This window comes from Puntigrus tetrazona, chromosome 13 (assembly GCF_018831695.1).
Source record: "Puntigrus tetrazona isolate hp1 chromosome 13, ASM1883169v1, whole genome shotgun sequence".
Taxonomy (NCBI): Eukaryota; Metazoa; Chordata; class Actinopteri; order Cypriniformes; family Cyprinidae; genus Puntigrus; species Puntigrus tetrazona.
Genome location: NC_056711.1, coordinates 17,412,017 through 17,423,976, shown reverse-complemented (window position 1 = coordinate 17,423,976; position 11,960 = coordinate 17,412,017). Strand labels below are relative to the sequence as shown.

The 11,960-nt window shown below is 38.3% G+C and overlaps 1 protein-coding gene across 1 annotated transcript; it reads right to left on the bottom strand.

Annotated features, from left to right (window-relative positions):
• Positions 1-1,154: 1,154 nt before the first annotated feature.
• LOC122356173 (MARVEL domain-containing protein 1) lies at positions 1,155-2,356 on the bottom strand. The gene has a single exon (XM_043254671.1). It carries the CDS (start codon positions 2,120-2,122, stop codon positions 1,634-1,636), a length of 489 nt encoding a protein of 162 aa, XP_043110606.1. The 5' UTR covers positions 2,123-2,356; the 3' UTR covers positions 1,155-1,633.
• Positions 2,357-11,960: the final 9,604 nt, after the last annotated feature.

The following is an 11,960-nucleotide window of genomic DNA, read 5'->3' as shown; positions in this document are numbered from 1 at the left end:
TTATGGACAAACTTGCCATTAAAAGAAAAAAAAATCTATTCTAAATTATATATTTTAAAAAAATAACATTCCAGAATTCGCTTAAATGCTGCAAATCTAAAGTTTGGCTACTCAAAACTAGAATGACATTGATGAGCAGAAAATATCTCGCTATGCCAGAGAGAAAGAGAAAGCTTAAGAGAGAGAGACAGAGAGCGCTTCACCAGCAGGAAATGTCTTTCAAGTTCAGCAGTTTGTGTAAACACTGATCCTCAAGCACTGAGAAATTTAATAATTTATCATTTAATAACTTTTCCCTCCCAGTGAGTGTGAACATACTGTTCTGTATTGCTAGAGGAAGTAATTACAATCGTAGAAGTCCATTTAAAGAAACAGGGCAGTAGACAAGCCACCACAAAACACCAGCAAACTATCCTTCTAGTGAAGTGTTTTATATTATATTTGCCTTTTTTGTTTGTTTTTGAAGAAATGCTCACCAAGACTGGATTTATGTGATCAAAATACAGTAAAAAAAATCATTTTCATGCATTTAAATGTCACTTTCGATCCATTCAACACGTAAAACAAAGTTTTTTTGTTTTGTTTTTTTACTTACCCCTGTGCATCACGGTTTTCCCAAAAACGTTACTTTAAACATTACACCTATTTTCAACATTTAAATATGTCATTTCTGAAGGATCACACGACACTGAAGACTAGAGTATTGCCTGCTGAAAAATGCAATTTAAAAAAGAAAACGGTTAAACGAACATTTCACAATATTACCGTTTTCACTTATTTTTCATCTAATAACACGGTGCTGGTGAATATAAGAGTTATTTTTAAAAAAACTGCTTCATTATTTCAAACTTTTGTCCAGCACTACAGCACATTAAACAAAGAGCTGTATGTTATGATGTAACATACTGAAATGTAAAAACACATTCACACACAATTTGCGGTTTGGACTTGCGCTGTATTTCTCCTAAAACTCATGACTGCATAAAAAGCGATCGCAGGCAGCTGTCCCAACATCTCTGTTCTTTGCAAATGATCCACGACCGACACAAGAGCACATTATATTGCGGTCTGGCTAGGGCATTACAACCTCCGTTCCTAAATTTACCAAGCAAGTTTATTTAGACATCATACAAAACACAAAAGATGGAGTTGCGTGTGCTTGATTTCATTCTTATTTATTAACCGTTCGCCAACAGCCACATATCACACTTCATTCCGAAACCATGATTGTCTGCCTTAAATATTGTCTCTCTTTCAAAGCAGACCGAGTGGAGATCTTTGATGTGGATTGTCAAACAGTCGAGTACACATACAAACTTGATGAAAGACACCGGTGTGAAGCAGAGCCCCGTTCAGTCATATCAAAAAGGTTTAAAAAGAACAAAACGTGAAGAATATGGTTTCGTCAAGCAACGAACTGCTCTTTGAGTTGTCAGTTATACAATACGCAAAAATAAAACTACTTCTATATAGAGCTCCGGCAACATAAACACAAGTGTAAAATAGACTATGTTTGGCAGTACTGTATTAAAAGCAACAAACAAACCTGAAAGCCTGAGGCGAGAGGATCAAGCCTCTGCTTTGATAAAAAAAAGATTTGTAAGTCACCATAAACTTTCCAAAATGTCGGTTTTCACACGACCGTCCGCTCTCCTCTACATTTCCTGCAACTGCCGTAGACGGCGGAGAGCAGATAGACGGCGGCGGTGAAGCAGGCGAAGACGGCGGCGGTGAGGTAGACATTGTACAGGCAGTTATGTTTGTAGACGTCCAGGGTGCAGTAGTCGTACTTTTTGGTTTTGTAGAACATGATCCAAACGGTGGACAGGAACAGCAGAGCGGCGGCAACGTCGTGGATGATGTTGCTTAACAACCAGCGTTCTCCTCCGAGGATGGGAACGAGGTCCTGCTTGTCCAGAAGCGTGAGGATGAAGATGGCTAACGTGAGGAACCAGAAAAGCACGGCCACGAACAGCACATAGTGAATGGAGCCCTCATACTTGTTGGCTGCGATGGTGACCCAAAGCCCGGCTCCCAGAAGGATCTGGAGGACCCGTACAATCCCGATAAAGCTCTTGAGGAATTCCAGGAAACTTCTCTTCACCTGTGGCTGCGGGGGCATCTCCTCTTTTTTTGCTAAAGAGATCTTCTCCTGGAGGTCAGGGTGGGGGCTGTTTGCCACGAACAGAGAAACGAGGAGAAGAAAGAGCCAGCGGGAGAGGTAAGGAGAGGCTGATGTGGGTTTTGGAGGAGGAGAACGCAGCAAACGCACGGAGAGTGATTCTTCTGCTCGGCCCCGGGGTTTTGAAATGACTTCTGTCTGTCGTTCTCTTCCGTTTCCTGTGGTAACCGTTGAGTCGTGTCTCCCTCCCCCTCTTTCCAGGCAGAGAGCAGGAGGAGAAACAGAACAGAGGGCAGGACTTGAAACACTAACCCCTTTCTCCTCCTTTTCTTCCTTGTCGTTCATCACTCTCTACCTCTCTTTCAGTCGGCTAGTTAGAAAATTCCTGTGAGTGCATAGTGGCCCCAGAAAGTGTTTGGATGCTTTAGCTGCACTAGAAATTGTGTATGCATTTTAATTAAAAGTAAAAAAAATACATGTGTAGGGAACTGATTTCATATTCACATAAAAACACCTTTTCTTATGAGAAAAAAGTTTTGAGAAAATATTTAGCCTCTTTTGCTTTTAAAGGCCACTTTGTATGGGGTCATATTTCTAAATGAAACACATTTTGTACTGTTTTTTCAAAGCCAGTACATTTTACACTCAACCAGGCTGCATTCGTTACATCAAAAATACACTGAAAATACAGCTATTTTCTATTTGAATATATTATAAAAGTATTTTTTGATGACAAAGCTGAATTTTCGGCAGCATTCATCTTTGGTCGCGTTCTTTTAAAACCATTCTAATATGCTCAAGACACTCAGTGGTGAAAACAGATGTGCAGCTTAAAGAAATAGTTCGACCAAAAATGAAAATTCTATAATTACTTATTCAACCTCAAACTGTTCCAAACCCCTTTTGAATAATATTAATTCATTCAAAAGCTATGTATAAGAAGTGTCATCTAACCTGGGTTACATCTAAAACAAAGCATTATGAGACCTCCAAATTTATTATTTAATCTGCAGAAAAATCCTTTAGAGTATGCCTTTAAATGTATTTTTGTTGACAAAGTTTTCCAAACACAGATTTTCTGGATGGTAACATATGTCTGGGCAAAAATGCGCCATGTTACCCTTTACTATATTCAGGCTTTGTGAAATACGCATCAGATTTGACTTGTGCACTCAGACCATGACAAAGGCAAGAATGTGGGAATCCTTTAGCCTTTTCCAAACTAAACAGTCTTATCACCGCTGGTATGTGGCCTCCATGAAATCAGTGTTTTTCATGGTCCATGACCAAAACCTGACAGCTGAGATGAGAGGCTGATGCCCCGACGTCAGTGAATACAGACACACCCCTCAAACAACGTGGCCGTGTTCGTGCGCTGCCCCTTTAAGAGGTCTGGCCACAGAGAGAGACGCAGTAGGGAGGGGATTAGTCTTAGATTTACATTCTCATTGGGCGATTTATCATCTTTATCATCTTTCCTGCTGGGACAAAAATGCAGCTGTACAGCCGAGTGTGGATTACCGTAAAGACAGTCAGCTGCAGTCTGAGAAAAGATCCTCTAATGCAAACAATACCACAAAACGGTCATTTGCACATAATGTGCTGACAAATCGTATAAAAGACCTCATTAATTAAATTTAAAATCATCTTGTTCTACGCTAACCAGGAGTCATACGAGGTCATGCTATAACGCTCCTCTTGCACTTCCTGTGAGAAATAGTTCAGAGCACACAAACACACACACACCACTGAATGTAAACTTTGCATTACAGGAAGACAGATTACTCTTTATAAAACATTAGAATCTAATAAACACCGATTCAAATATTGCCTTAAGTTTTTTAAGAAGTGCAATTTAAAGTTCAGTTACTTTTAGTCCTGTCTCAAAAAATAAAACAAAGCTAAATACTAACAGTAGCTTCTTTAATATTTTTGTGTTCCATTTGTGTTATTTATTATACAATCATCAAATGCAAAAAGGCCTCTAATACTAGCTTGCTATTTTTTTTTTTTACTAGGTTTTCCTTTGTTCATTAACCAAAAGAAAACCTTTGCTGTGTGTGAGACTTGTTATAGCATTTGCATGTCATTGCTCTTGATTGTTGATTTTAATTGCTTTCCATTGCCCTCATTTGTAAGTCACTTTGGATAAGAGTCTGCTAAATGGCTAAAGGTAAATCTAAAAGTCTGTATTGCTGAAACACACTCTACAGTGTTATGTATCCTCAAACAGATATCAATCCCTTAATTATGTTTGTATAGCACATAGAAAAAGTGCAATAAGGACTTCAGGTTAGTGCTGGTGATGGATCGTGCCGCTAGATGGCAGTCTAAGCAAGCACAAACCGGTTTGAATATTTAGTCTAAGGCTTGGGTGCTGTTTCTCACAATGTGATGTGATTAATATCTATTTTACACGTGGCAAATGATCCAAAAGTAGCGTAAGTCATGGTTCTGAATCAAGGTTTGGTTTGGCCCCGCTGGCCCCTGCTGGGAGATGCCTACGCAAAACTACTTCTGTACAGAATCTGCACACAAAAGTATGGTTTTAATATACTTTTATTTAATTTTTTTACACAAATTGATTAACAAGGTCATTTAGACTAGCGACATAATAAACTCACAATTTACCCGTTTGAACCACATCCATATATCCTGTTTTAAAGATACAATTTATATTCAAAGACAACGCAAGTAATCCAAAGAACAGACTGTCCCTTCAGCGATTCCTTTCAGCAGTGCAAATTCTACATACGTTGATAGACACTCAGCGTTAAATAAGTAATGGAGAACAAGCTTGCAAGCTCTGGCTTTTACTTATCCTTTAAAATAAACATTAATAAGCAATAAGGATTTTCAGTGAATGCGGCATTTAAGACTTAAACAGCAAAGTAAGCAAAATATCCTTACAGCTATATAGACTATTCTGCTTTGTGTGCACGCTTTCTATTACTACTGTATTTTCAATGTCATCTGTTTTGTCTGTGCATGCGCTTGAAGAACCAGTACTTGAACTACTTGAGATATCAAGTGTAAATGACTGCCTTAAAATGATCTAATGAGGAGAGAAGGACCTCTAGTGGTGAACTGGACAGGTTGCAGGTGTGAACGTGATGGAAGATCTACTCTCTTTCGAGTATTTGATATAACCATGGGCTTGTAAACCATTAGTGCTAATCAGGTCAACGGCCAACGCCTTCTTAAAATAACAAAAATGCTCCTTTCTGTCATGGATGAAATCAGGATGCATCATTGTTGTTGTTGTATATCTTCAGATGTTGAACAGCCCAATTCATATGTGCATTCATAAAGAAAAATGCCTCGTTAGCAGTACACACAGACAGTAAAGAGAGAAAGAATATACAAATTAAATGGAAATTAATTAAGTGGAATAAAGATCTCTTAGGTGGAGCAGTATGACGCGAGGCGCTTTGGCTGGTGAATGTGCGACAGCTCCATACGATCTAGTTTTATTCCAGGCAAGCGAGAACAATAAAGCATGAAATGCGTCAACTTTCACAAGCCTGTGTATTTTACGGTTCATTACTAGCTCATAAACCGATACTGTATCACGTTAATTAAACCGACACCACATAAGGATTTGTTATAAGTCCTCATTAAAGAGTTATAAGCTGTAAACCAAACCGGTCAGCTATGAGGTAAAATCACATTTCAAACTTTGAATCGAAAAAAAAAAAAAAAAAAAACATAAAGACCTGTACTTAATGGATTTGGGTAAGAACTACAAGACCTATCCCTTAAAGGACTGTGAATGACAAATTAAAAATGGACAAAAAAATACAGATTTACGGATGTTTATTATAAACAATACATTTGGCATTTATTTCAAAATATACACACGTATGGAAATATTTAAGTGGTTGAGAGCACATGGAGACTATTTTTGACTATTGACTATTTTTGACAGTTTTTTTTTTTTGCAGAATAATGGATTAGGAATTTCACTGTTAAACACGACTTATCATAAATGTTGAAATAATGCAAACTAACATTTTCCTTTAAATCTTAGCATCACTTCACTGGTTGCCAGACTTAAATCCATTTTATTTCCTACAAATGTTTCAACAATTTGGCGCCCCTACCTTTCTACTTTATTAGTTCCTGAGCTCCTCCAGAGCTGAGATCAGGGGCACAAATCCTTCTATCTGCTCCTAGGAACAGACTGAAAGCAAAGGGGACAATGAGCATTTCTCTCCATTTACTTTAAGCAACGAATAATTAAAATAATTCTAACCATAACCTGCATTGCCGTCTTCACATCATTAGCAGGCCTCAGATTCCCAGTGACGCTTAATGTTTGCATATCAATACCTCAAGTTTGTTTTTATTTGACATACTATTTATACGCATTTATATGAGACTGGGATGGGATATAATGTAACCATACATCCTACAGATCATCTGGAAATACCATTAAATATTAACTCCAATGATGGTTTACTGATCTCTGATGCAGCGTTAACAAGAACTGGGAAGCAAAGAGGCTGGTATAGACCCCATAAGGTCCTTTTTCTCTCTCTCTCTCTCTCTCTCTTTCTCTCCCTTACGGTCTGACTCGGCTTGTTCTAGGTCTATATTTATCCTGAAAGAGAAAGAGAAGGAGTGAGAGGGAGCAATGACTGCAGGAGGCCTGCAGTGCTAAATACATCGCTCCCATCACTTATGACAGTGTCCCGATTTCCTCACACGAACATTTCGCGTCATGCCATTTAAATGTCGCATTTACTCCTGCATGTAACAGTCTTTATTACAAATATGCCCTTTAATACGCGAGTATTGCGTTGGGAATCGAAAACACGGATGAAAACGGTCAATAAGAAATCCGCCAAGTCAAAATAAGGCTCTGCTTGGATCTATGGAGGCGCGTTTAGCTGGCTGGGTAAAAGATGCATTTACACATGTGTGCACACCCGCGCAAAAACACACATACTACATGCTTGTGCCTCTAGGTTTGAAGAACAGCTGAGACGAAGTGACAGCGGGGGGAAGAGAAAAGGGAAGGAGAGAAGAACAGATGAAGACCTTCTGAGCTGTGTGTCATGCGGTACCACACTGTACTATGAGCCTTCAAGGATAAAAAAATTAAAAAAAATCATTGCAATCACTCATAACTACTATCCAGGTTGCCATAGCAGCTATTACAACGGCTAAAGCAGATTTACGGTATTCATTTAAAAGTAATCTGACAGTTAGTGTGAATCTAATACGAGATACTTGAGGCAAATTTTGCTGACGAGTGTATTAATGCATCTTTACACAACTGGGTTATGGCTGCTTTGTGCCTGCTGAAAATTGTGCGTAGGGACACAATGCTGCGTAAAAGCCTAATATTAAGTTATCCTCTCAAAGTATATGGATCACTTATGTGTAGCTGCCACCTCTGAGCAGCATTAAATAGTCTTTGTAAAGACACCTTAATGCCACTTTAGCGCTATCGGTCTCATGTGTACACCGCATGCGCAGAACACGACGTGACATCAGTCACAGCATACTGTGTTTGCGAAAATAAAAATGTTAATGTACAAGTGATATTATTGTCTCTGTATTGTGTGCCAGCGCAGAACTGTGACGTCTGTCGCATTTCAATGACGTAATAATCGCACGAAACGCGACATGGTCGTTCAGACTGAAGTCGCATTGCTAAACATCGGATGTGTATCCGATTTAGAACCACATATGAAAGTGATTTTTTTTTTTTTTTTTTAAATTAAAAATTAAATGTGGGTCATATTTGGGCATTAAAAAATCGGTTTTGGGTCACTTTAGCCTGCAGTGTGAACATCCCGATGAACTGTAGAGCTTATTTCACTAAAACTAATTCTTCGTATGAAGACTGAAAGGTTCACTTACTGTGATGAGGTTGATTAAAGTATTTTCCGCAGGCACTTTTTTCCCCATCCGTGATGATCCGACATTTTAGTCGCTAAAAGATAAAAGGCTGTCTCTCTACGGCCCAGTAAAGCTTTGCAACATGATTCGTATACTCGCCAGCTTCCTCGGCCACGTTGTCCCTGCAATCCAAGTCAGGCCTCCGAAAGAGTTTCCCAATTGTTGCTTTGACTTCTCGTTCCGGTCGGGTGGACACCGGCATCCTAAGAACATCAGATCGTTTATATCTAATACGAAAGCGGAATGTGTAATACAGAGCTATTATACCACAGCAAAAAAATTGTTTTAAGCAAAAGCATTTGAAGAAGCACCTAAAAAACCGCGAGTGTTAGCCTGCTTCACCTGTTAGCCTGCTTCAATTAAACCTTGCGTAGTGAGCGATATATACTCTAGGTGGCAGAAGGGTGGAACGATTAAAAACCAAATTAAAAAAGCAAAATTAAGCATTGCCTGGTAACTGGTTAATAATGAGGCAATGAAATATCACTAGTCTCTGCGCAAGTTAATAAAGCTGTAGCCTCCAAGTATGGAACCTTTTTTGAAAGCGGCCTGTTACTGACAGAGGGTTATTAACCCACTCATCCATGTTGAGGGAGTATGCATTGAGCTAGAAATGGCTTTCGCTGTTTCCAGACCGAAACAGAACAGCTTATGATTTGACAGAACAATTAGAAAAAAAAAATAATGCATGGCTGCTTAGGGCTTTCAAAGCAACGGACATTAAAAAAAAATTATTTTATTTCACATTCAAGGCTCACGATGTGAAAATGCCCAGTAGACTTCAAAGAGTTGCATTCACACAAACACACAGACATGCTTGTTTATTTTCCCACACACTTATTTCTGGATACACACATCATCACAACTTTCTTTTCTCAGAGCACAGTCCACCTCTCACCTCTCTCCACACACACACACACACACACATTCAAACGAAAGCACGTAATAGTCGTCAAAAGTACTGGCTGTGAAATTGGAAGATGTCAGCGTGCAGTGAGCATTTGGACACACAGAGCTCACGGCTCGGCCCAGGGAGTCCAATTATCCCCCAGCCTACCCTGACATATCAACACACAACTATGCAAAACAGAGCTTTGTGACATTTTGGCTGAATTCCCACTGCTGAGGGCACCAGATTGCCTCTTTTTGAATCTCTTTTTTATCTTACTCTGAGTTTCTGTTTATCGTGAACAATGAACAGCATCGGTTAGATTTGTTAATTTATTTGTGATTTAGTTATTTGTCCATTTAGTATGCATATGCACAATTCGTAATGCTGTGTGCTCTTTTTAGATTAGTGTTTAGTCTTATTAAAAGTTATTTCATCATACATATTTGGCAAAATGTTAACGTTAATATATATGTATAATGTATAAAACAATATTCAATAATTCAAGCCAGGGTTTTAAACACCAGGTGTGGATAACTATTTAATCATACTCATCTGGTTAATCAATAATACAAATGATTATATAAGAGGTTCATAAAGGTATTGCAGACATGTTTAGCATAACCTAATTTCATGGCGTTTGTTTGTTGTTTCAAAAACATGTTACAGAGAAAGATTTTTTTTATATTATTCACAGTATATACCAAATTTTGTTGTCATATATACATTTTTTATTTATTTATGTATTGTCATTTTGTAAATCTGTTATGACATATTGTCATGTTTTTTATTTTATTTTTATCTTACTATTTAGGACTTTTTTTCTTTTTTTTTTTTTTTTCACGCCCGGTTTTCTGAAAATGCGTATAAACATTACAACAAATAAAAATGAAAACATTTAAATTGTTTTGTTTTGAATTTTGGCATATATATATATATGAATTTTTCTTATCTATACCACAAGATTTTTATTTGACGTGCCATTTATACGCAGATCAGGTAGCTATTTCCAGTTACAAATGCAAGTGCTTCAACTATATATATATATATATATATATATATATATAAGAAAAGACTTATACATATATTCTCATTTTTAACATCAACATTGTACTGCATGAAGTTCTCAAACTTCTCTGCTGAGTGCCATTTAGCATGTCTTACAGTTTTTCTCGTCTTGGTTTCTCTCTTCCTGACAGCATATCATCTGCTGCGCTCAGCTTTGTGTCACTTGTGAATCTCACAAGAGGAGGGGGATCAGCGCTGTGGTGATACTTCAGGGCTCTGATACCCACCATCCCGCACTTACAGTCTCACACTTCGCTCAGAGCGCGGAGAGGCCTGTCACCATGCATACCTCCATGCATTAAATATCACATATTAAATATTTACGCAAGCTCAGTGTTTACGTTACGCGGTTGGATTACGTGATGGAGGAAGCACGTTGCTTGAAACATGCGAGACGCTGTTTGTACGGGATGTTTTGAGTGAAATTTGAGGGAAACCTTAGTCCCGACGTTAAGTTAGTTGTTAGTATACTTGTCTCCCAATGCACTGATTCCATCCCTCCTTCTCCTAACGCTGTTTTGGTGGCTATGACTCGACCTGTCATGCCTTCATCCGCTTTCCACTTTCTCAGCTCTTTTCTCTCACCACCACTTAATTTGGTTCTCCATCTGTCACAGATTCATGGGCTGCCATCTATCTACTGCTAGCTCCGTTTAAATGCACTGTCTGTATATGCCGACTTTATCTGCTTTGTATCTACCATATAAGGTATTCTAAATTTCATTCTAAATGAATACCTGAATGTGTGTATAAGATTATGGCAGCTTCAAATAATGCCTTTTTTTTTGCGAAAGTGTGACAACGTGGTTACTTACTATTAACCTCTTGCTGCATTCAGGTCATGAATTATTCATCTTTTAATATGGATGTGTTCTGTAATACCGCATTGCAATTTATTTTTCTAGGTCATTAATATAATATAAGCAAATGCTTGGCCGTTGTTATGTGAACTCATTCATTTGTAGCATCTCAAATCATCCTGGAAAACGCAAACCTAGAGAGATCACGCAGCTTTCGACCCTAACTGTTCCCTCCTCGTGAAACGACCTTCCCAACTCAACCCGAACAGCTCGGTCCTCAGCCATCTTCAAGAAAAACACATGTCTTGAACCTTCATTCGATCCTCTAACTCTAGTGCTCTTTATTCTCATTCTTTTTGATCTATTTGCTTTTTTATGTATAATAAAATAAATAAAACAACAGTCGACTCTCTAAAACTTTTCTTTTTTATTAATTATAAAAATGCACCCTCTAACCCCAGCAAAATGTATTCTTTTTGTTGACTTGTTTATTTAAAACGTATTATTTTTATTTAAACTTCTGAACTGTTATGCATAATATGCATAGTTACATTTAAAAATCTTTTTGTGCACATATATACTGGACATCTCAGCACTTCTTGTTTAGCGCGATGCCTTTGTACTCTTAGTTCGCGTCTTCTCCTCTCGGTCTATTTTTCTGACCACTTCACTTCTGCTCTTCTCTTTTGTACCCAGAGTCCTCTGATTCTGCCCGTCCTGGTTTCCTTTAATCTTTGTGCAGAAGACCCTGCTGGAGAAGGCCTCAATAAATTATAGCTGCTCTGAAACCTCTTTCTTTGGCACCGCGGGCCACCTCAGTTTCATATTACGGAAAAGTTGCCTACATTCGGGGAGTTATCAAATGTAACGTCTCAGATGTAGAACGTGAGCTTTGTAAAATTCCATATCTGGCTTTGGCAAAATTAACAGAAGGCAACAGAGTGCCGTTCACACATTTCGAAAGAAAAGATTATGATTCAAATGATGCGAAAGTGTGACCACATGTTTACTAACTGCATTTGGGTTATGAATTATTCATTTTTTAATATGCACGTGTTCTGTAATACCGGACTGGCATCTATTTGTGCTGCGCACAGAATCACTGAAATAAAAACCAATAGGTGGAAATTAGCATAATATCTCTCGGTGATTTCCACAAGCGCTGAAGCAC